Source organism: Pogona vitticeps, chromosome 2 (assembly GCF_051106095.1).
Source record: "Pogona vitticeps strain Pit_001003342236 chromosome 2, PviZW2.1, whole genome shotgun sequence".
Classification (NCBI taxonomy): Eukaryota; Metazoa; Chordata; class Lepidosauria; order Squamata; family Agamidae; genus Pogona; species Pogona vitticeps.
In genome coordinates, this window is record NC_135784.1 from 76544283 (window position 1) to 76570383 (window position 26101).

General features: G+C 39.7%; 1 protein-coding gene across 9 annotated transcripts in view; it reads left to right on the top strand.

The window, feature by feature from the left end:
* The first annotated feature begins 20 nt into the window (after positions 1–20).
* The window catches only part of PBRM1 (polybromo 1), a 64469-nt gene continuing 38388 nt past the window's right edge, over positions 21–26101 (top strand). For 4 of the 9 annotated variants that reach the window (XM_020796681.3, XM_020796685.3, XM_020796683.3 and 1 more), the window contains exons 1-14: positions 2369–4006; positions 7300–7455; positions 8339–8436; positions 9497–9644; positions 9970–10113; positions 11489–11605; positions 13548–13616; positions 16523–16621; positions 17681–17766; positions 19586–19681; positions 21690–21781; positions 22892–23108; positions 24912–25053; positions 25659–25756. In XM_020796681.3, coding sequence (XP_020652340.2) covers positions 3968–4006; positions 7300–7455; positions 8339–8436; positions 9497–9644; positions 9970–10113; positions 11489–11605; positions 13548–13616; positions 16523–16621; positions 17681–17766; positions 19586–19681; positions 21690–21781; positions 22892–23108; positions 24912–25053; positions 25659–25756 — 1601 coding nt within the window. In that variant the 5' untranslated portion in view covers positions 2369–3967. Of the gene's footprint in view, positions 191–2368; positions 4007–7299; positions 7456–8338; positions 8437–9496; positions 9645–9969; positions 10114–11488; positions 11606–13547; positions 13617–16522; positions 16622–17680; positions 17767–19585; positions 19682–21689; positions 21782–22891; positions 23109–24911; positions 25054–25658; positions 25757–26101 lie in introns of those variants that run through there. The other 5 variants (XM_020796684.3, XM_072989763.2, XM_072989765.2 and 2 more) reach the window with 4 other exon arrangements.

Here is a 26101-nt window from a genome sequence, read left to right on the forward strand (position 1 = left end):
CCCCCAGCCTCGCTTGGCGGCTGAGGCGGGCTTTGCGACGGCGGCGGGCTCGCTACTCAGCGGGCGAAGAGGAGCGGCAACAGTGGCGGCGACGTCGGCGAGCGCGCGGGGGGCGGCGGAGCGGGGCCGCGGCTGCAGGAGGAGGCGGAGGAGCAGCGGCGGCGGCGGCGGCGGCGGCGGGGCTGGCTGGGTAAGGCGAGGGTCCCGGCTTGGCTTGGCTGAGTCGGGCGAACGGCGCTCGCAGGCAGGAGGCCTCGACGGCTTCCCTTTGTGTGTTTGGCGGCGGCGGCGGCGGCGGCGGCGGCGGGGGGGGGTGTCTGCTGGCCGGCCGGCTCCCTGGCCCGACGAGCGCCCCTTCCACGGCGGTCCTTCTGCCCCGAGCACGGTGGACGGACGAAGGGACCCCCCCCTCCCCAGCCATCCCGGTCCCTTCGTCCGTCCACCCCGAGGAAGAAGAAGAAGAAGAAATCGGCCTGAGATGCCACTGACCTACTAACCCGCTTTTGTGAAATACACACACACACCTCAGCAGCCAACACGCGTCTCTGCTCCTCTTGTGTCGAGCCGATGCCCCTTGGCTTCTTCCACGACTCCTTTCTCCTGCCTTCCCCCCCCCCCCTTCTTTCTTTCCAACACAAAAGCTTTGAAGAATCGGATTTCCAAAACTTCCCAAGGAGGGATCGATCCTCCGCTGTCTCGCTCCGTGAATGATCCCTGCCCTCGTGCGGGAAGGAAGGCTCGGGGAAGTTTCTCTCTTCCCCCCCCCCCACCGGCGGTGGCAAGGAAGAGGGAGCGCCAGGGCGGTTGTCAAAAAAACAAAAAAAGCCCTTGATCATCGCCCCTTTGCTCCTCTCCTCTCCCGCCGCTGGAGTCAGGCCGGTGGGTTGAAGGGGTCGGTTCCCTCTCGCCCTATAGGGGAGCCAGGCTTTCCAGGGCAAGAAATTTAGTACAGTATTTACCACGCCGGTTGAAGATCGTGCCTTTTTTAAAAATTCCCCCTAGCGAAAATAGAGTAGCATACGGCTCTTTTCAAAGGAAGTTGCTGATGGCGAATAAGTGACAGAAAAGGGTGAACGGAACAGAATTTAGCCTGTATGTTAGCAACATATAGTTACCGTGCTAATTAAGAATCAATTATGTTCTTGGAGTCCATTCTCTATATTAAAAATTCTGTAGGGTTCTATAGTGAAATATTATGAGAAGAGAAGACTCCCTGGAAAAGACCCTGGTGTTGGGAAAGTGTGAAGGCAGGAGGAGAAGGGGACGACAGAAGACCAGATGGTTGGACCAAAGCTACCAACATGAATTTGATCCAACTCCGGGAGGCAGTGGAAGACAGGAGGGTCTGGCGTGCTCTGGGCCATGGGGTCACGAAGAGTTGGACACGACTAAACAACAAGTGAAATATTGCACAAGAATGTGTATATTCAAAATATATACATTACTTTTAAACTACACGTGATATTTCACTCTCTATAAAATATAAACAGTGTTAATGTAGCTATAATAGTTTTTAAATTTTTTATACTTTATATTATGTCTCGCTGCTGAGTAAAGTGTTCCTTATTTTAGAAATTAGCAGAATCGTTTGCCAATGTAGTAAAACGAAAGTCTAAAGACACCACTGTCAAATGCTTTCTTTAACATATTGTCAAGCTCCAGAATGGATTAAATGTCTTTTGGGCAGGCTAGACTGGTATGCCAACAAGCTTGCAGGTAACATAAAACTCTTAAAAGGCAAAAAAAGTGCATCTTTGTGTGAAAGGATAGTGAAATGATAAACTACCAGTGATGGAGCTGGTGGTCAAATTTTTAAACAATGGTATGTATGATTGTAGGGACGTGGTGGTACTATGGGTGAAACTGCAGAAGCCTCTGTGCTGTAAGGTCAGAAGACCAGCAGATCGTAAGATTGAATCCACACGACAGAGTGAGCTCCCGTCGCTTGTCCTGCCAACCAAGCAGTTTGAAAGCATGTAAAAATGCAAGTAGATAAATAGATACCACCTTGGTGGGAAGGTAATGGCGTTCCATGTCTAGTCGCGCTGGTCACGTGACCATGGAAACTGTCTTCGGACAAACGCTGGCTCTATGGCTCGGAAACGGGGATGAGCACCGGCCCCTAGAGTTGGACACAACTGGACTAAATGTCAAGGGGAACCTTTACCTTTACCTATGTATGATTGTAGGTAATGAAACATAGACTGATAATCCTGTGTCAAGTTATGCCTCCTAAGAAGAAACCATTTTAATTGGAATTATTGCTTTTGAGTTTTAAAACTATTTGAAAATATGTTTTAGCTTGTAGTTATAGTAGTGATTAGAAAGATAGGTTACTGAAAGATGGATGTAAACTGGGAATGTCTAGTTTGGTCTGAAGGATCACAGAGAAGGCGCCATCTATTCTAGAATGTGATTTAAGAATCCAGTCACTGATCAATGAATATAAAGTTTCTTTCTTGTCAAACTACCATGAAATAGTTGACCCATAAAATTAAAGCTGTGGTCTTAATAATCATTTGCTAGAGGATTTGGTTGCTTTCCTATACCCCTAAGCAAGGCTTGTGTTTGATTATATATGTACTTATATGACAGCATTAAATTCAAATGTGAATTTAAACAATAGATGGTTGAGCAAATATGGACAGGATTACACAGCAAGAGTCAATTAAATATTTAATAATCAGGACCTTTGCCTTTACCTGCATTTGATTTCTATTATTTGCCATTTTTCAATCCATAAACACCTCTCCACATTGGCTCAGGGAATCTGCTGCCATTCTTGGATCAAAATGTCAAGTGGGAATAGAGTTATTCCTTATTGCAAAGCCATGAGCAAAGTCTCTCACTGGCGGCATATAGATACTACATAATAGATATGCTTGCTTAGTTATTTTCCAGTTGCTATAAATATGATTGTTGACCTTGTGATTATACAACTGTATGGTTCTTGAAGATATGTCCAGTGATTAGCCTTTGTTGTCTTTGAGACCCTAGAATATTCCTTGTCACTATACTTTGACTATTGATGAATAATTTGTAGTATTACGATAACTGTTCTTTCTCATCTATAGACTGTTTCTACTAAAAGGTTGGTAAATTCTGTGAATTCTTATTCTTTTTCCACACTTATGTAAATGTTAGAGATGTATTCATATCCTATGATTTTTCTAAAAACTTCACGCCTTGGAAATTTTACTTTATTGGGCCACAGATCCCAGAATCCCCCAGTCAGCACGGTTGTAGCTATTAGTCTAACATTGAAAAGTTTCCCCTGTACCTTCTTCCTCCCCCACCCTGGAGTTTTTTTAGCATTAGGGCAATCTTGTTCCTAGGTGAAATAGTCCCACAGAAATCAGTGGAAGAAGGGAATTGTGATTATTGGACCCCATTCATTTCAGTGGGATTAAGACTATGAATGAGATTGACTCTACATTGGATTTAGCCCATTGTGTGATCTGTGTGCCTGCACCTGTGCACGTCTGCCATCAAGTCAAATTTACTTATAGTGACCCATTCTGTGGTTTTTTTGGGTAGAGAATACATAAAAGTGGTTTACAGTTCACTTCTTCGGCCAACAGGCAGGGATTACCTGGGACTATGCAGGTTGCCCCATGACTACACAGATTGCCTTTTCTCCTGGAAAACACAATGGGGAATTGAACTCCCCACCTGTGGCTTCACAGCCAGACACCTAAACCACTGAGCTATCCAGCCACCTCCTGTGGTCTTTGAGAAATGGCAATAACCTAATATCTATATTCTTGCTTTTTTACTGCTCAGCAGTAGATTTTTATTTAACCATTCTTCCAGATTCCTTTATTTACCTGTTGTTCCCTTTGTTCCCTGTTGTTTTTCTTCCTTTTTGTCGTCTTCTCTTTCAGTTTTGGCTGTACTAATACCACTGCTGAATTGGTGCTTTAAGGATTTGCCTTTTCTCAGTTTCTTTACTTGCCTATCAGACATTATGAGGAGACTGGCTTTTCGTGGTGCTGGTTGTACTCTGGTAAATCTGGTAATTTATAGATAATGTGTGTGTCATTTTGTCCCTCTCTTCCACACATCTCAGCCTTTTTTGTTTTGTATTTGACATCATAGATCATGCTTGCACATTTATATCATTCATGAGTTTACAACTAACCCAATTCTCAGAATGTGAAATGTAGACATTCTAGTACAGCTATGCTACACTTAATGATATCTTTAAAAATATCCATGTGAACAATATAATGGGAAGCTTGTTACAGGTTTGCGTTTGGATTTAGCCTAAGTGCTAGATGCCACACTGGAAACAAATTTCATATATTATTTTGAATTTTGTTTAGTGGGCAGAGTTTGGACAGTGTTGCAAATAGAAAGTGCTGACGCTCCCCACCCCGGTCTTATTGGTACAAAAATGGGTATGAAAGTGTGATTTTAGGGTGCCTTATGGATCATTAATTTAAGGCATGATTTAAAGCTTTGCTGAAGATCAGATCAGTTTGATTTGTGTTGCAAAAGCAGAATCCTTCGTTTTCACTGCACCAATTTTTCTTTTGGTCTGCACTTGTACTGAGTGAATCCCATGTGTTCTGTTCTTTCGCCTTCGTGTAATTCAGGTCATTTAATTCCATTTGCACTAGATCCTTGGTGTTATCAGAGGCCAATAAAATAAATAGTAACTTTTGTTCTGCTTAATGTTGAGTGAGGTTCTTTTAGTCTCTATCATGATTTCTCCACAAAAAATAATGCATTTTTTGCTATTTTTAGAACAGCTTCATTGAGTGTTTGATGAAAATCTAAGAAAGCCATTTACCTTGAAGAAAACGTCTAACTATTTTCAGCATGAGAACAATATTTCTGTGTTCAAAGTCACGTTTTAAGGCTGTTGAGCAATAATGGCCCATTCCTCTGGATATTCCCACTTGAAATGGTTCTATGGTTTTTTGTGGCACAGCTCTATGTAGAAAGATGCAGGTTTTCTTGACATCATGTTCTTAGTCCAGAATTAGTAATACTGTACTAATTTGAAATCAGTATTAGTGATACAAGGTAATTAAGATTCACCTGCAGTCTCTTGATTTGGAACTATTTAGATCAAAGTTAATGTCTCACGTTTTTTTAGGCATTGGCTATGTGTTATTTATCTTACCTTAGCAAGATCTCTCCTGCAACAACTTTTAGGAGTACTTGTCATGTTTACAGAACATTCTCATGTTATGAGAATCTCAGACCAAGCCCATATAATTGTCTCTGTGATGGATTAGGAAAATGAAATGACTCTGCATTGTGAATGGGTGATGTGTGCTCTTCAGGTGTTATCCTACAGCAATTTCCATTATCCAACCTTCTCAGCTGGGGTTGATGGAGGTTGCAGACCAACATGTTTAGGACTACTGTTGCTCGTCCTGCACATCATGTGTAGTGAAGGCTCCTGCGTATGATGGAAAGGATTTTGGAGACCTTTTTTATAGCTGTTTTCTGTGTAATACCACTAGCTGAGATGATCAAAACCTCCAACCCTGTCTTCTGTCCACAGGATTTTGATACACAGTTGTTTCGTTCAAGTACTAGGGAGGAAATTAGGTGTTGTGTGCATGGGCTTATGTGTTCCTCTTCCTTTTCTCACGCTGGAGGACTTTTTGGAGGTTGACAGGAAAATCCCAATACTCCCTAAATTTTCTCTAGAAGCCAGGTCAACTCTCTGGAGTAGATTTTGAGAATTGGTGGTTTTACTATAGGGAGTATTTTGTTGGAAGCATCACTAAGTTTAGACAAAGAAAGCAGTATTTTTGAATTTCATTTTGGTCTTTTGTCACTTTTGCACAAATTATGACCATCCATACTGTGCTGTTTGCCATTCATGAACATGGATTCTGGCAGAGAATCTGCAGTCTCAGGATGTAAGAAAATATATCACACTTTATTTCAGTTAAAAATAGCCCAAAGGATTTTGACCTGAATGCATAGCCTTCTTCAGGGGTGTTAATTTCTTCCTTTTTTCTCCTATTTTAGTCTGTACTCTGCTCAAGAACAGAATTTATTGGGGCTGGATACTGATCAAAGTAGGAAAAGGAATAAATTAATGCCCCTAAAGAATGTCATAAATTTTGTCCAAAACCTGTTGGACTATTTTAAACTGAAATAAAATGTGATATATCTTCTTACATCCCAAGACTGCAGTTTCTCCTCCAGAATCAGATCTTTTGGTTCCTTTTGTTCTTAATTCATGAACTCTGAGTTTGAAAACAACTCCTCCCCTATGTTTCGGAAGGCTGCCTTGGCTGGCAAAAATATGTGGGTCATGAAACACCTGACTGACTGAACATATAACTGACTTGATACAAATTATGCATGCTCCCTTCCCAGTCATATTTACCATAACCAAATACTTTTAAACATGTTTTGAGCTGGTGTTGGGGCCGTATATTTTGGAAATGTTCTGCTCCAACAGTTGGTATTGGGTCTTGCTTACATCAAGCATTGATAGGAGTGCCATAATTTAGCCAAAACAGATGCAAAGGACTGCATGGATCACTGTCAAAGAAGTGAGCAGTTTTGTTGTGGCTGCTCCATATTTTAAAGTTCTGTGTCATTTGGAGTCTGAAAGGTGCTTAACATATATTCTAATAAATAAGTTAAGTGAGCCATTAGGAATTAACATCCAGTGGCTGAAATCCTCTTGTACAGTTAGTTACACAAACAGTGTAATCTTCAGATGCAAATTGCTTTAAGCTATGAAATTTCCATAGACATTATCTGTAGCATGTTTAGTGGTACAACTCAATAGGCATTAGATAATGTGTACAGAGATTTCTGAAGGCACTTTGCTTCCAAATGTTTTCCTGTTTATGTAGGTATGCAAGATGGTTTCAGCATTGTCCAATTTCTGCAGTTGGCTTGATTGTCTCATCTCAACTGTGGCTGATGTTAAATCAATAATAAATAAAAAAGATACATAAGAGAACATGTTGGTGCCTTGTGTAAGACAATTTTTTAAAAAACAGGTAGGAGCACTACAAATATATGAGGGTTATAGGTTTCACATCTGTCTTGACTATAATATTCATTCCATTGTTATGTTTTTAATCATTCATGTGCCTTGATCAGTACAGAGATGATTTAACATTAAAAGCAACGTCGTAATGTTGATTGCTTGTGAGACAAATGTGCAGAATATTGATCATGATTTTAGCTATCTGCTTCCAAAATGTTCTGTGAACTCTTACAGCTATTTGGAATTCAGAAGAATTGCAGGCATTGTCTTCTGAGATTTTGGATGGAAAATCTCAAGTTTAAGAGCGTTTTTCTTTATTATAGAAGAAGTTGGATTCCATGGGCTCCAAGCGGCGAAGGGCTACCTCTCCTTCCAGCAGTGCCAGTGGGGGCGATTTTGATGATGGTCATCACTCCACAAATACACCAGGGCCAAGCAGGAAAAGGAGACGACTCTCCAACCTCCCAACTGTTGATCCTGTAAATACATATTAATGTATTTTGCATGATAAAATGCAGTCAACCTGCTTTTTGACAAATAGACCTGCAGGATAAATAAAGCACAGAATTCCTGAAGTTTGCCCAGAATGTTCACATTACAGCAATATACTCCAGACATACTGGAATAATGAATACTGAAATAGGTATGATGCAGGTATATGTTGTACATCAAGCTTCCTGTGTTTTCAGGTCTGAAGAAGAAAGGAACTTCAGTTTTTGCAGGACTGGCTGCTGATAAAGTAGGGATTGCACAATATTCCCTTGCCATGGTGTTCCTTCAGCAAAGAAATTATCTTTGTCCCTGACCTAGAATAATAAGTCCAGAGAATAGACATATTCTGGGGTAAATTAAATGTCACCATTTATTTTTCTGACTGTCATCAGATTCATGGAGGGACACGTTTGTTGGTTTGTTAGATTATTATGGAAAGCTGTTCAGGTGAGTCCATGTAAATAAACAGGATTCATATTTTGTGTGAAAGCATTAACAGTAGCTCTCAAGCCAGTTTCGCTCTTCAGTCTAGTTAGGGCTTTATGGCTTTTTCACAGCATTACCAGTGCCAAAAACTAGAATAACGAGACAGCGAAGAATATGTGTATAAGCCAAGAAGCCCATAGTTGAAATCTTAGCTCAGGTATGAGTTCACGAGGCAGCCATCATCCAAGCTGTTGCCCTTTGTCTTCATCCTTCCGTCCATAATACTGTACTGTAATTGTGATTAAGACTGTCCACAGAGAAGTGTTGTTAATATACACAAAATGTTTAAAGCTAAATGTTTTGTGTAAAACGTGGATAAAAAGCTTTATATAGTGGTATTTTACTGTGCTTAATTTTTTTTACCCTGTTGGCTTTGCATTTTAGATTGCTGTATGCCATGAATTATACAATACAATCAGAGATTACAAAGATGAACAAGGGAGACTTCTGTGTGAGCTTTTCATTAGGGCCCCTAAGAGAAGGTAAGTGTGTGATGTGAAGTTGTAATAAGGTAGCTATTGCTGGAATTAATGAGCAGTTGCCAATGACTGCACACACAGGAATGTTCACCAAAGAGGAATTCCCTGAGCACTTACTATATTTCCTGCCTCAAATCCTATATCCTTTTAGAGTGTCCCTATACTGTACAGTGATGCCTCACAAGACGAAAATAATTCGTTCCGTGAGTCGTTTCGTATTGCAAACATTTTGTCTTGCAAAGCGCGGTTTCCCATAGGAATGCATTGAAATTTAATTAATGTGTTCTATTTGTTTTGTGAAGCACAGCCATAAAATTATTTGTCTTGCGAGTCCCCAAAATCGCAAAACACTTTCGTCTTGCGAGTTTTTCGTTGCACGAGGCATTCGTCTTGCGAAGCATCACTGTATCTCAAGAAAAGATTGGAGGAAGTGGGGAATGAGAAGGAGAAATCCTCCTTGAACAAACATTCCTGTTTAATGTGGTATTAACCCACTGCACTTTCAGATGTGTGAAATGCTTACACTCAACATAGTGGGGGAATCTAGTGACTGCCTTTCATGGCTGGACTTCTTTTATTAACAGAACTGGGAGGACAATTTCCCCTTCCACTGCAGCTCTGCAGGCTTTCAGAGAAGGTTAGGGGATCCTGTGGAGAACATTTGGGAGTGGTACTCATGGCTGCTGGAGGTGGGGGATGGAAAGAAACTTCCTTTCACATAATAATGGATTCTGTCCACAGCTGTTTGATTCATTTTTTAGCACGATAATACAGTGAAATTCTTAAATCTTTATGTTACATGTTTCAACATACTAAGAGGACTTAGTGTTTTTTACTTCACTATTTTTCTCCCTGACATTACAATACTTTCTTATTACAAAATAGAAAATATGACATAAATGGCAAAATAAGGACCATCTGGCAAGAATCTTATGGCTAAAAATTAGGTTCTTGAAGGTACACATATGTGACTTTTGGCAAAATGCTTTAAATTTATTTTATAGGATATAAAGTCTTGCATTTTGTTGATACCAGCTTTAATTGGATTTTGTTATTATAATAGAAATCAACCAGATTACTATGAAGTAGTTTCTCAGCCTATTGATTTAATGAAAATCCAGCAGAAGCTGAAAATGGAAGAATATGATGATGTGAATGTGCTAACTGCTGACTTCCAGCTCCTATTTAATAATGCAAAATCCTATTACAAGGTGAGACCATTGTTCGTTTTTGAAAAGAATTGTTTACTTATTCTGTTAGTGGGTTGCATTTGGATTAAGTACAAACGTGGGATGACTTCACCCATCAATGTATTTCACTATACTGCTGACTTTTCTTTGTAGTATACAATATATCCCTGTGCCTTTTATTCTCATTTGCTCTGTTCTGAAAAAGGAAATTGAATTGCCCTTTTATTTGTACAGGTTATTTCTTGGAGATCTATTCTGCAGTAAAAAATTTTGTTCTAAGTGATTAGATGTTAAAATTGATTTACTGAAACAGGTGTTAATATAAGTTCTGTTCTCTGTTATACAGCCAGACTCTCCTGAATTTAAGGCAGCTTGCAAACTGTGGGATTTATATCTACGCACAAAAAATGAGTTTGTTCAGAAGGGAGATCATGATGATGAGGACGAGGATGATGAGGGCCATGACAATCAAGGGACAATTTCTGAAATAGTGAGTCAATTTTGCCAGTCACCTGTAATCTTTTTAGGTATAAGAAATATTCATGCATTCTTTCCATATACAGTCACCTTCCCCTATCTTTTTCTTTCTCCTCTGAGTCAGATTTTAGATTATAAGGTCTTCAGGACAGAGACCTGCTACGTCATACTGTTTAAAGGTGCTACATGTGCTGATAGCATTATGGGTTTTTTTTATCATTATCATGTGCAGACAAAAGCAAACAAAAAAGGAGTGCAGAAAGCCTAATATTTCTGTAGGGGACATCCGTTAGGTTGATGTCTCCATGAAAATTCTCTCTGAAATGTAGCTGTTTAAGGTGCCGCTATGGTTTTGGTTTTTAGCTTTGCTTTCATCTGGATACACTTGCACAGACTAGCACAGCTACTTCTTTTAAAACTACGATTATTTATTGCTTTGCTGAGGTTGCTGGTGAGTTGCATGATAGTATACATGAGTAACCTCTTGAGTACAGAGGACGATTGGAATCCTAATCTTGCTGCCCGTTAGGCTCTATATAGAGTGTGCCACCTGAAGGACTATGACTTCCAGGAAGCCCTGCAACAGCTGTCTTTCTTTTTTTAAAAATTAAGAATAAGAAGCAAAGGCCTGAGAAACTAATGCAGCATCAGAGATAAGTCCTTCTTTAGGGGTGTGAAGTCAAGAGGTCTCTTGTTTTGTGTTTGTGGGCTCAGACTCCCAGGATTTTCCCTGGAGAGTTCTTGGCGAATTCGGGGGGGGGGGGGGGGCTGAAGTTCAAAAACAAGGAACAGCACATCCCTAAAATGGAATAAGGTTAATATTAATTTTTATTTCTGAAATGTACAATTTATTGTCTATAGACCAATGAGACTGTCCGAAGTTACATGCTATATGTGACTAGTTCTTCATGGTCTCTGTAAAATTGCACATGTGGATTTGTTCTGTTACTCTAAAAAGCATTAAAATATACACTTTTCACCATGCATGACCCCCACTCCGAGGACCATCCTCAGTTCCTGGCGTACCACTGCTGAGAGAAGACCTCAGGAATTCTTAGAACCTATCATTATTAACCTATAGCAATGTGTCTGTATATATTTTTCTGTTAACTTTCTTTTAACTATGTAAAAACTTCAGAATGAATTTCCTGGATGTGTCAGTACTAATACACTCTTAGTTGTAATAGTTAATGTCATAATTTTTCTATTCATTCTGATATATGTATGCCCACCATTCTAGCTAATAAGATGCTAATTACTGTTAATTTTTTTCTTTGTCCTTTTTGTGAAAGACAAAAACAGTGTTTAATGTTCAATGCTAGAAAAACAGAACAAAAATCTATCCACTCAGTTCCTCTGATCATTTGATGATATCATTTTTGCTTCAGTCTTCTCCAGGTTATTTGAAAGAAATTCTTGAGCAGCTTCTGGAAGCAGTTGTCGTAGCCACAAACCCATCGGGCCACCTCATTAGTGAGCTTTTTCAGAAGCTTCCCTCTAAAGTGGTGAGTCACAGTGCTTAAACGTATGTTCCCTCCCAAAGTTGTCATTGGAAAATAATATAATTTGAAACAATGCCAGTGTGTAGAATTCTTTATAAGTCCATGAGGCTTATGTAGTTAATAATAAAGACTATTTATAAAGCAAGCTGTGTGAACAAAACTGGTGTAAAATACAAAGAAATTCATATTACCAATGAATGAAGAACTATACTGTAGAAAAGCTATGTATAATAACTTGCAGAGTTTCCCTAGGAGATGTAAATAATAATAATAATAATAATAAACTGGAATAGTCAATTGGACTCAAAATGAATTGGAAAAATTGGATTGAAAAACATGGAAACTAGTGAACATGCATCATGCACTACATCCAAAAAGTGATGTGGACCAATTATATTTACTATGAAAAATCGGAGGCCGTGGATTACTGCAAATAGAGCAGGTAGTAGAGGAGGAAAAAAGAAGCCTAAATAATTATAACCGTACAAGCAGAGAAAAGTTACTTAAGGCAGGGAAAATGGAGAATATTCTGAAAACAGAAATAAAGGCTCAATATAAGAAACAACAATTTTAAAATAAATTAAACAGTTAGGAAAATAAACCACTACATGGACAACACCTAAGAAATATTAATGGAAAGCATGATCATACTTCAATATGGGCATGGCTAAAACTGGGGACCTTTATGAAAGAAACCAAAGGATTGATATTTTGCCGCACAAGAACAAACACTCCAAACCATCGTGCTGAAACCTAAGCTCCAAGGACTAAGTGCTAACAGCAAATGTCAACTCTGCCAAGAAAAAGATGAAACTGTGTCACACCTTATCTGTGAATGTCTGAAGATTGCACAGAGTATGAAATTAAGCATGATAGAGTAGCAAAATTAGTGCACTGGTCATTATGCAAAAAATATAACTTGCCGGCCTCCAAAAACCTGTGGGAACATCAGGTAGAGAAGGTGTCAGAAAATGAGGAAGTTAATATCTTGTGGGATTTCCGGATCCCAACGGATAGACCCCTTGAACGTAACATACGAGACATAATAGTAATAGAACGAAGAAATGTCTGGATCATTGACATTGCAATTCCAGGGGATGCCAGAGTTAAAAATAAAGAATTGGAAAAACTAACAAATTACTGAGACTTAGCAATCTAAACATCTCGCTTCTGGAAGGAACAGACTTCAGTGGTCCTCATAGAAATTTCACATGGTACTAGAAACAGTTGCAGATCTCAGAAATCGCACCATCAGAGCTACAAAAAACGGCAATATTAGGAACAACATAATACTGTGCCAATATTTAACGGATACTTAGGTTTTTGGTTAAAACTTTTATCTGTTATATAATGCCAGTCAGTGTTTTTATAATTTTGAGTGTGCCTAGTCTTTTTAAATAATAATGATGATGATGGTGGTGATGATGTGCCATCAAGTCAATTCTGGTTTATGGCAACCCTTTCCAGAGTTTTCCGGGTGGAGAATACTCAGAAATGTTTTTCCCTTCCCTTCCTCTGAGGGTGCCCTGGGACTGTGCAGCTTGTTCAAGGCCCCATAGGCTAGCTCTGGTTTCAGGAGGCCCAGTTGGGGAATCAGACCCTCAATCTCTGGCTCCTCTAGCCAGATCCACCTAAACCACTGACTGAGCTATTTATACAAATATCTGGGTTGTTTAAAAACTTCAGTACACTATCCGGAAATTTACTACTCATGTAGTGATTCATATTCCATGCCTGCTCCATGTTTAGGAGTGTGGCTTTTTTTTTTGCAGCACAGCCCCAAATAGAAGTAAATTCTGGACTTTCCGTGGGATTAATTTCTGTTAAATGTCATTAGGATTACAGTCACCACGGTTCACACTGGCAATAGAATAACTAATAGATCATTGTTATATTTATTTGAAATTAAGTCACTTTGGTGTGTAATCTTGTTCTCCTCCCCCAGCAATATCCAGACTATTATGCAATAATTAAAGAACCTATAGATCTGAAGACAATTGCCCAGCGGATACAGGTACAATATAACTTGGGGAGTGCTGACTTGAATACAAAGGATTTTGAATACAACTTGTAATTAAAGAGATTTCAAAATTCATAAATATTCAAACTAAGTTGTAATTAGTCCAAAGCAAATGCTCATATTAACAATTAACAACATTTTTTAAAATTCTGTATTTCTTCCACAGCCATCATTTGTTATTTGGTATTTATAATTAGTATGGGATTGGGTCTTTTTTGTTTGCTGTTCTAAGTTGACATTTACTGTTGAATTTTATTACATTTTTTAATGTTAATGGTGTGATAATGTAAGCCACCTAGAGTAGTGGCCTAGCTACTAGATGGGCAGGGTAAAATTAAAATGAATAAAATATAAATATATAAAGGTAAATAGACAGCAGTGTATTGCTTTACATATGCTGTACATTTTGCTGCTTGTGAAATTGTTGATTTTTATCTGTGCTTGGTTGATGATTAGCAACCCAATGGACCAGTATAGGTTGAATGGACCTCATTTCGCATACTATGGTTGTTTGTTTGTTTTTAATCTCTTTTTGTTCATGTTGTGTGATGACTTCAATATCTTTGTCATATGTGTTCAAATTACAATTTTCTTTTAAAACCTGTAATGGTCAATATATGAGTGAATGAACAGTAATTTCTGCTTCAAGAAACCACATTTTATTAAGCTGAAATCAATACATCTGGTAACATTAGTAGAAAAAAAATTATTTACGACCCTTAGGTCAATATATATTTAGCTCAGTGGGATTTATAGAAGCCTTGGCTTCCCAATTAGTCATTGGTTCTGTGAGTCAACTCTGCTTGGGACTGCCAGTAATGGCCTTAAAGTATAAAGCACATCCAGCTATTGAGTAGGATACATTTGAAATTTTGTATGTTCTAATGATGGAAGTGTTGCATAGCTTGTAGAGCAGCTTTTTGGTTTTAGATTTCTGCAACTTTTGGGGTTTCCCCAATCTTCCTGACATCTCTTATTTTCGAGCAGTGGTATTTTTGCTACATAAGCAATATTCGTTCATTCATTCATTTATGCTGCCTTTCTCCCCATAGGGGACCCAAGGCAACTTACACCAGACAAATAGTAATCATAGTAATCATTCGTGAATGTTGAAAATAGCGGGAAATGTGGTTCTGGTTAAACTGTATTTTTACTGATGTGCTTATACAGCCATTTAATTTACTATTTTTATTCTGAATCACTAAGATTAAAAAAAATTCATCCTTGTTTGGCCTTTATTTTGGCCGAGTGTATTGGCCCCATAGCTCCTGGATTGCGGGGTGCCGTAGGGTTTGATCATCTCTCCAATGTTGTTTAATGTCTATATGAAATGGGGTCATCCGGGGTTGTGGGACTTTGTGTCATCAGTGTGCTGATGATACGCAGCTCTACATCTCCCATTTTCTAACAGCAGTGGATGCCATTGCCCTTGAGCACTGCCTGGGGGCTGTACTGCAATGGATGCAGGAGAATGGACTGAGGCTGAACCCGGACAAGACGGAGGTTTTGAGGGTGGGCGCCCCTCCTACCAGCGGTTTGGGAAACTCCCTCGCTTTTGGGGGGGGTGACTCACACCACAAAAGGTGTGGTCCGCAGCTTAGTGGTCCATTTTGACCTACCATGGAATCTCAGGTAGCATCTGTGGTACATACTGCCCACCTACATCTTTTGGCAGATTGCCCAGTTGCGCTCCTATCTTGATGTTGGGGCGCTCACCACTCTGGTCCATGTGCTTGTAATTTTGAGATCAGACTACGGGAATGTGCTCTACATGGGGCTGCCTTTGAGCTTGATGCAGAAACTACAAAGGGTCCAGAATACGGCCACCAGATTATTAACTGGGGTGAAAAAATATCATCATATTTCCCCCCACTCTGGCGGCCTCACACTGGTTGCCCCATTCGTTTAGGACCTGGATACCTGGCAGAGCGCCTCTTCCCACCTAGCTCTACTTGTGTCACTCGATCTAGCCAGGCCGGGCGGCTGACGAGCTTGACTCCAAGAGAGGCTCGGAAGGAGAGAACTAGAAACTGGGCCTTCTTGGTGGTGGCCCCTCGCCTCTGGAACACCTTGCCCCTGGAAATTCACCTGGCACCCTCACTGGGAGTTTTTAACAACAAGCTGAAGACTTGGTTCTTTAGGCAGGCCTTCCCCCCCTTCCATTTCTTAATTTCCTAAGTCTTACCATCTTGGTCTTTGCTTATCTTTATATTGTTTGATTATGTTTGTTTTAAATTTTGTTTTATATTCGGAATGTAAGCCGCTCAGAGTGGATTCATCGAATCTAGATGGGTGGGGTAAAAGCCGGAAAAATAAATAAATAAATAAACTTTGAGTAGAATACTGCATTCCACTGCTACCTTGTGGTTTTTAAGTTTCACCCACTGTGCTTCCTCTGCAAATGGGTGTCAGAAGGGGCAATGTGCAGGAGAGATGTGCTGAATAGGAGGAGAGATTTCCGCTCCCTCTGCCCTATTGCCATTTACATCCTTTCGCAAATTTGCTTTCAGTCACCCCTTCAAAGTGGGGTGGCGTTAGGTGCATGTTTGAGATGAAAAATGCATTGGGAACTCAAGCAACACAGTTGGAGCAAGGAGAAGAGTGGTTTGTGGCTACATTATCACTGTATGCCCATGATGTGTTATACAGATTTGTTTTTTGTTTTTTTACCACTTGTTCAGAGAGGTGTTCATTGCCTCTTGTGCACATATAAGGCCCATTGTTTTCAGTAGGCTGATCTCAAGCTGCTTATCAGACTTCTGGAGCAATTTAGAGCGCTCCACCCATGGAGCAATTAGTGCCCCATGATTCCTAACAGGTTTCTGCTGAACGTTATGTTAAAAAAATTAATGTTGCAAGTAGGAAACGTTGATACATTCTTTAATCTCTTTTGTGTGTAGAATGGCAGCTATAAAAGCATTAATGCGATGACCAAGGACATAGATTTGTTAGTAAAGAATGCCAAAACTTACAATGAACCTGGATCTCAAGTGTTCAAGGTGAGTCCAAGAGCTCCTTGAAAAATCTGTCCTTATTGTCATCTCATTTGACATGAGAAGGATAGGTGACAAAACCTTCTGAATCAGCAGATGTGAGGAGATCTCTACTCAAGCATGTCTAAAATTTTATTTTAACTGTATCTGTCTATATATACCCATAATGAACCCATTGTGTGCCATCAAATACATTGATTCACAGTTGCAGCTTGAAGTTTCAGTCCCAAATCCTGACTATACAAAAAGATGAACCCTATTAAATATGTGTTTGGAATTATTTGCATCAGCAGCTTGGTTGCTTTAGAACAAAAATTGGTTTATTAGTGGCCACAAATGTTTTCCCAGGATTGTGAAAAGTTTTTTACTTCCTTTTTCAGGTTAAAATTATATAATTTAGACCCTGCCATTATATCTAAAGTAAAATCATCTATAAGAAGGTCACACTAATGCAAGCCATTTTCTATAGCAAAAGTTCAAATTTGTAGTATTTTGGAATGACACATTGTATGACACTGGCTGTTTTTTCTTTCTTTTCCCCTTTAGGTATATAAAGTTATGTGTCACACATACTGGCTAAATGTATATTTAGATTATTTATATATTTTGCTTACAAATTATGGAATTTTAAGTCAGTGATGAGTAATCTCTAGTCTTTGGAACTAGAGGGCCTTTGTACCCCTCCCCACTGACCAAGGTCCCTGCTCACCTGGGTGCGTGCCTGTGTCTCTGCCATCCTGTGCGCAGCTGTCTTCCTCCTCTGCACAGCGATCGTGTCAGGTTCCGGTCGTGATGGAACCTAGCACCAGGGGTGGTGGTGGCGGAGTCGCACATGGCTGCAAGGGCGAAGTTGCGAGAGAGGTGGAGCCCCACCCAGCAGGGCTGAAAATTAGAGGATACCACTGACTATGTTGGCTAGGCTGGAGGAGAGTTGAAACCCAGTAATATCCAATGGCTTGCATCCTTCATCCTTGTTTAAAGTAGTAATTGTTCATTAATATTATGCCTGCTTCTCAAAATTAGTAAAGAACATTTTTAACACAAGGTTTTTATTTTCTGTAACAGGATGCAAATGCAATTAAAAAAATATACAATATGAAAAAGGCAGAAATTGAACATTCAGAACTTACCAAATCAAGTCTCCGAGTCAGGTAATTTAAACAGAACAAATATTCACTTATTTCATGCCTCCTCCTTTATATATATAAAATGTTGTTGATTTTTTTGTTGTTGTTCGTTTAGTAAGTTTTAAACCATTCTGGGAAATGGTGGTTGATTTAGTAATTTAAAAAGTGTTTATGGCATTGAGTTCTGGAGGAACTGATAGCCCATATCATACATCCAGTTCTTTACATTGGCTAGGATATAGGCTTTTTCCATAGAGGTTTGATCCATTGTCAGATGAGTGAAAAGACTCAGGTTAAAATTCTAGTAAACAAGCATGGCACAATTTATCCCTCAATAACCTGGTTTGCTGCTTGTACTAGTGAATGATGTTACTCCTTCTCCTTATAGTTGGAGATGGTCAATAAGTTGCATGAACTAAGTGAATCCACACTTCGTCTTGGACTTTCCCTAGCAGCTTAAGTCTGCTCTGTTAGGCCTACCCTTTCTAGAGTCACAGCAGATCTGTCAGTGACTCCTAGAGCCACTTCAGCTTGACCTGCCTCCCTCTGACATTAAAGAAATTCATACAAGTCAAGTTCAAAGCTTCATCAGCAATATCATAGCATCCTTTGGGATAGTGCCTTGTAGTTCAGAAGGGTGCATGGACATGTTCTCATGAAATAAAGGTGCAATCCTATGTACATTTGGAAGAAAAATATAATTGGAAATTAGCATAACTAAGAAAGCTGTATATAATATGGGCTGTAGATCTTTTGACTGACTGCTTAAGATCTGTCAGAGAAAATCTGTTTATATTGCCATTGTTTCTGCTAGAAGTGTTCTTGTATGAATGTTGTTTCACCATTTTTCCTGTGTGAAATTGAAACCAAATGAAGACTCAGGCACTAGAGATGGGCACGAACTGCCCTTTGGACAAACAGGTGTTTGGTGGTTTCCAGCCCTGCCTCCTGGCAGGCACCCATTCAGAGGTCGTGCCCTGGTTTCTCTGCCCCGCCACCTCTGCGTTCTGCCCCTGAGTGGGCACCTGCCAGAACAGGCGGGGCTGGGAGGCACCGAACACCGGTCCATCCAAAGGACAAACTGCCGTGAATCACCAAACCAGCAGTTCGTGCCCATCTCTTTCAAACACTCCTGTAACCCTATACTGTATATATTTTATAAAATTTCAGCTATGTGTAGAAGTTGTGAGTTGAGCTCTGCAGCATTTATTTGGATTAATAGTATTCTGCTGCCTAGCTTTTGATTGTGTGGTTAATAGCTGCACTTTCCTAAAACTTGCCACATTTGTCTTGTTTTCTCTCTCTGTGTGTGTGTGTCTTCTTATTTAATGGATTTCAGTGCTTAAAATATTTTAATTCATAATTGCTTGTGCAGCAGTTTTTAAAAAACAAACTGCAGTATAGCAACCTGCTTATGTTTCATCTTTATTGCACAATTTGCTTGAAAATTATGACATGGCTTTTAACTGTATCTTTTGCACTAACAGCACATTCAAAAATATTTTCAGTATGCTTCCATGTGGTAACATAGTAGACACGTAATCCTTCTCAATTTAAAAACTGCACGATGGTAGGCCTCTTTGCTGCCGCGGTAGCCTTGTGTACACGTGAAGCAGCATTTTAAGAGGAAATGCTGGTTCTCTCATTATGGCTAAAAATGTTTCTCAGACCTTGATAAATCAATAATATTTAAAATACCCCTTTTCACCACAGGGCAGCGGCACAGCCCTTTTTAACTTGCCTTTCAAAACTGACTTTGTAAAAGAGCTGCATTGTGTATTGTCTTGGCTTTGTGGTGGATTTCTTTTTCTCACTTTCTGTGGCTTGTTCACGCTTCATAAAGGACTTCAAATTTGGCTGCTTCCAAGCTGACAGGTCCTTCCTCACAGGGTAAAGGCAGTGTTGTCGATGAAAGAAATTCTGCTAATAAATATTACCGGTGAGTCTACTGGATGCTCTTCTGTCCTTTACACCTTTTTTCCCAAATCTTTCAGTTTCATCTACATGTGGAAAAAAGTAAACATTCATTTTGAAAAGGAATAAAGACTGTTTGGTATCTGGAAATATTATAGTATCCATTGATTTTTTTAAATTCACTTATCTAAGTAAGGTATATTAGATGAAATATTTTATATTGCCAGAATACGCCTCCATGAGTCAAGAAAATATGTCTAAAGGAGGGTGACTTTGTACATAGCTTTGATATGTAGATGTCACTTCTATCAAAGGAGAAGTATATGTGCCATCACACAGAAAAATAGCACAAGTGTCTATTTTAAACAGCACATTTTTTAAAGTATATTGATTAGGATTGCTGTCAAACAAACTTGTAGTGTAACACACATTCACCCTTGTGATTAGAAGTTGGACATCTCTGCTTTCTTAGCCACTAAAAATTAGGAGAAAGGTCCAAAAAAAGCCTACATGTCTTTCTTGGGGTATGATCTACTTCTCCCCAAAGTACAGTATTTCTTTTTTATTATGTAAAGTATTTCCCCTTTTCTGTCAGTGCAGTTTTAGTCCTGAAAAAAAGGCATGAAGATGAAAACATTTATTTATGATACAGGTTTGTGTCATTCATTTCTGTGTAGTTTTTGAAAGATTGAGCATCTTCTTCTTTAAAGTGTGTCTCAGAACTGATCCATCCTCTCTACTGAAAGACAGTGTTTTCCATAGGTCACAAGTATGCTCTGAAATGTCCACCTATTAGTGCAAACTACTCACAAAACTCTAAAAATATACATCAACCTTCAAACTATTTGACAGCCTGTCTGTTCTGTCACCCTACCACTACCTCATATTCTAGTGAAAAGCCTGTATTTCACTAGCTTATGCAGAGCAGATCATTCCTGTCCCACTGTATTTTATAGCCCATTCTGCAAGGGCAGCAGGCATTTTAGTAGCCCTGACAACAACTGTCTCAGTTTCTGAGCTCAGCCAGCCTACTGCCTGATCCTCTGGGAATACATTTTCATGATTCTAAAAGTTAACAGTTACAGATGCAAAGCCTTCCTGACACTGTATACCAGGGGTCAGGGAACTTTCTTACCTTTTACCCCCCCCAAAAAAAAATTATATATGCCAACATTACCCCCTTGATTTGAAAGGAAGGAAATCATACATTGTTTGAATTCAAAATCTTATTGAATCTATTCAAAATTACTTTGAAAGCTTCAACTTGCTTGAAAACTTCAGGTTTTGGAGAAATGATGTTGCTTCATCTTGGATATGAGAGCATCAATATTGGGGCTCTGCTCATCCTCATTACCCCCAGGATTTTCATTTTTACCTCATTTGGGGTAATTTACCCCTGTTCCCTGACCACTGCTGTATACTGTCCCAGGACATTAAGGAAACAGCCTAAAATAGTACAGCTGACATTGCTTTGCTTTATTCTTTGATATCCTGCCTGTGTCTTGACAGAAAAGTAACATTGGCCTTTACTAAGGAACAATTCTTTTTGCTGATACTTGGCAAGTCTTCAGGCTCCATGGTTGCTTACATATTTCGTCAACTTCACACTAGGGGTTATCTGGCCTCTGCTGCTTCATTTATTGGTGAAGTTGCTCAAAGGCAATTTGGCCCTTTAACTCACTCATCAGCACAGCAGCCACTGCCAAACTGTAAACGTCAGAGTGGAAAACCAATAGCATTTTTCCAAAAAAATGTTCTCAGCTATAGAACCCTTGTGTCACACTTACCTTTTGAAATGTAGTCCACAGATACCAGAGCGTCTCCATTGGCTCCTCCATCATGTTTTTGCACCTGTTACTTTTATACTTGTTGGTCCCTTCCGACATAAGTTTGCCTATGTTTGTAGTATGTATCTGCATTCATGCCGACCTCTTTGAACAGTACTGTTTACATGAAAGTTAATCTTTTAGGTGTAGATTGTTTTTTTCCCCACTCAGTTTTAATTTGCGAACTATTTTCTCTCAAATTTACAGTAACAAAAGAGCTGTCCAAGGGGATCGTTTATCAGCAATAACAATGGCTTTGCAATATGGATCTGAAAGTGATGAAGATGCAGTTCTGGCTGGTAGGGATTCAATAGAATTGCTAAGAAATTGTTCATTTGCTCAATTCCAAGCCTGTCCTTCCTTTGAACTTTTAATGGGGTAGTGACCATTTCAAAACACAACGCCATGCTAAAAATGTGGCTAGCTAATTAAAGCCTTTGAAGAGGTGGTTGTTTTAGTCTGTACAGGCATGTTAGGCAAGAAACAAAACAGAAGCAAAAACAAGACAAGATAACAAAGGCAAAAGTGTTGTTGAACCTTGAAGACTAACTGCTGTATTCTCATGTGAGCTTTTGTGGACAAATTCTACTTCTTCAGTTGAGTCAACATGAATATTGTCTTGGGGCTGATTAAAGACAATATAAAATAAGTCTGTGAATGTCACTTTTTTTGTAAGCGATGTTTGTGTTTATGATGTACGTGTGCTTGCACATGCACACACCAGAGTGCAGTTCCATGTCAGATTTTCTCTTGTCCATCTGCATCTACAGATACACTCTCTGTGTTGGAGATTTTTCAACATCTGAAGCTACATATTTTGAAATAGCTTCCTGAATACACCTTAAGCAGTTTTTTGTGCATGTATTTGTTTTTTCTAGCACATATTTATTCGTTTTAGCACATAGCTCCGTAGCTGGATAGCTCAATAAGTTTCGTATCTTGCTGGGAACCAAAGGTTGGGAGTTCAATTCTCCACTATGCCTCCTGGAAGAAGAGCCAACCTATGTAGCACTGGGCAAGTTGCATTGTCCCAGAACAACCCCAGAAGAAGGGCCTGCTAAACTACTTCTGAATACTTTTTACCTAAAAAGCCCTGGAAGAGGTCACCATCAATTAGTCAAGTCAACTGTTATTCATTAGTCTCATCTGTAGATGGTGAATGAATCAGTATATCTGGTCTTTCACAGCAGGAGTAGGTAAAACCTTTTGGCTGCTTGTAGCAAGAGAACAGGCAACATGTAGAAACCGTAATAAAGGCCTCCTTCTGTTAGAGCTATGAAGCCCTCATAGATCCTAGAAAGCACTGTAGTCTTGTTTGTTCTCTTTTGAATGAGCCAGTGTTATTATCTTTAATGTTTTGGATGAACGATTGTGCTAACATTGCTTAATTCTTGGTTCCTTCCTTCTAGCTGCTCACCGTTATGAGGAAGGGGAGTCTGAACCAGAGAGCATTACTTCCTTCATGGATGCTTCCAATCCTCTCTATCAGCTTTACGATACAGTTAGGAACTGCCGAAACAACCAGGGTCAACTCATAGCAGAACCCTTCTTTCATTTGCCCTCGAAAAAAAAGTACCCAGATTATTATCAGCAAATCAAAACACCCATTTCATTGCAGCAAATCAGGTAAAAATACTATGGCAAACTCTCAAATTTTGGAAGGTTTCAAGGATAGCCTGTTTTAAAGCTGTAAGTTAGAATCTTATGATGACTGCATTTGGTAGATTCGGTGCTTTTATCTATAGCTGGATAGGTGTATAGACATGATTTTAGACTTCTTATTCAGACATCTGGAAGTCTGTTGCATTACGCCATTACCTGGGAAGCCAGTATGCAATTGAGCTTCCACTGCGCAGAACATTCCACCAGTTTTTTTTAATGCAGGTTCATGCTACTTGGGCAAGCATGATTGTCACACAGGTGATGATCTCCAGGAAGAATACTTTGCCTTCCATTTACCCTCACAGTGCTTGTGCAGGCATATAGATCTCATGTTACTATGGTGGCAGGACTTTTCTCTTAAGGAAAGTACAGTAGGATAATACAGATAAGCTCTAATATGATCCAAATAATTCTAAATATTAATTTAGTCGTTAAGTTGTGTCCGACTCTTTGTGACCCCAAATATTAATTTCTTTCTTCTAAATCATGACATGATCTTTACCGTATTTTACCGTGTACAAGATGACACTTTTCCCCTAAAATAATCAGAGGAAAAATTGAGGGTCGTCTTATAAACAGAAGGAAGCAGTCGCTGCCGCCGCTGTCGCCCAATTACCTCTTCCAGAGCTCAGGGCTTGTCCCCTCTGTGGCCGAGGCAGCAGAAGCAGCAGCAGAAGGAGGAGGAGGCAGAGACAGAAGCGAAGGAGCATGCACACACGCTCTGGCGCCTCTTGATGCTTGCCTCTGCCCTGCTCGGCTGATCACCACCTCCAGCAAGACTGAGGGGCTCAGCTCAGTCTCTGCCCTGTCCCCTCCGTCCCCTCCAGGGGCGGAGACAGCAGGAGGCGAAGGAGAATTCACACACCTTCCGGCACCTCCGGGCTGCTGTCTCCCCCCCCCCCCGCCTACCCGATCACTGCTGCCTTGTCCTCTCCCGTGGTGGAGGCAGCGGGAGGGGCGCGCTGGGGCTCCTCTTTCTGCCTCCTTAAGAAAGGAAATTTTATTTATTTTTATTTATTTGTTTGTTTATTTATTTATTTATTCGATTTTTACCCCGCCCCACTAGACAACGGCTCCTCTTCCTTTTTTGCTAAACCCAGCATACCTTTTGCTAACCTTCTCAAAAGGCGAGGAAAAGCGGCAGTCACTTTGACAGCCGTTCTCCTTGCCTTTTGCCAAGGCCCCGGAACTTAGCAAAAAGGGAGCCCTTTGATCCCCGCTTTTTGGGGGTTAGAAAAAGGGGGGTTCGTCTTATACTTTGGGTCGTCTTGTAAACGGAAAAATACGGTAATTCCTTTCATTTGTAGCCTCATTCCAGTGATAAATTGGAGGAATTCTGAGACCTTTGATAACAGAACTATTTCAGTGAAAATTTTGTGGTAGGTTATTTTTCAAATGAGCTTTGTCTGCTTAACAATGAAGACCTAGTGGTTATTTTCTCATGAGAGTTTGGCTGTCCATGTATTTAAGACCTAAATGTCCCCCTTCATCTGTTAAGATATTTTTGTCATTTTTATTTAATGTATCTTTTAATCCCACCAGTTATGTTCTGAGAGATGTTCCTGTATCTAGATTCCATATTTTGCTTGGGAAATGTCAGAATTATGTTGGGAAAGATTCCTTGTATACTCTGGATATACTTTTTCTTTTCTAATTCCTCAAATTACCAGTTGAGAAGCAGGTTGATCTCTTTGAAACCATCCATTCTGTTTTACAAAAAGTAGCTGTGATTGCTGCAGTCATGAAACAAAATTGTCTCTCCTGCAGAACAAAACTGAAGAACCACGAATACGAAACCCTTGACCATTTGGAAAATGATTTAAACGTGATGTTTGAAAATGCCAAACGTTACAATGTTCCCAATTCAGCCATTTATAAGAGGGTGTTGAAACTGCAGCAGGTGATGCAGGTAAAATTTCTGATTCAATAGCTGTGTTTATGGGCTCTTTTTGGTAAGAGCAAGTATTTGGTGCATTTCTATCTGCATTGGCACAGTGCTGCCTTGTGACATTAACACTGCACAGTTAATGTACGTGCCATGTTTTTACTCTAAGCAGCACTCCAAATACTTTAAGATTGAGAGCCCTTGGCTGGAAATACAACTTCAGAAATTAATATTCTAGATGAGGAATAGGTCTTCCTAAATGAATTTTCTTTTCTCTTCTGTTGATCTTATATCAGCCTTCTGAGTTAAAAAAAATATCTTGTGTTCAAAATGTACAAGTAACTTACAAGGTAATGGCCTCCACAGTACCTGGAATCTAATAACTGGAAACTCTTGCAAGTAAGAAGGATCTCAGATATATTGGTTATTCTAGAATATATCTATTTGGATTTGTTTAAGTAGTTTGTCTCTGGGATATAATGTTCTGTTTTATGCAGTTTATATAAATAGCAGAAAATGTTTTAATTGAATCTTACCATTAATGCAACCTTTGCAGCTACTAAATATTCATGCATGCTGGAGGATATTCAGCTGAGTGAATCTGACTCTAGGGCTTTGTTCTGTTTCAGGCAAAGAAGAAAGATCTGGCAAGAAGAGATGAAATTGAGGACGGGGACAGTATGATCTCCTCTGCGACATCTGATGCTGGAAGTTCAAAAAGGAAAAGGTATGCATGCTGTTTTAGCCACTCTTTCATGTAATTTTCAGATAACTGGTCCTAAGCTAGTCATCAGCTGCCCCATTACAGACAAAGAGACATATTGATCAAATATGTAGATTTGGCAGGAATATGTATATCACAGTCTGGATGCCATGAACTTCTAAATACAATATTAGGCAGCACAGGCATCTTACTCTTTTATCTGTTGTTCATTGTTTTTATCTCAAACAGTGCTGTCCCCATATGGGTGAAAAAGTGTGTAATGCTGTGTACTTGGAAATCAGCTCAGTTGAACTTCCACCTTCATTCACTTTTTAAAGCTAGCAGTTTATTTGATCCTTAAAATAAGTT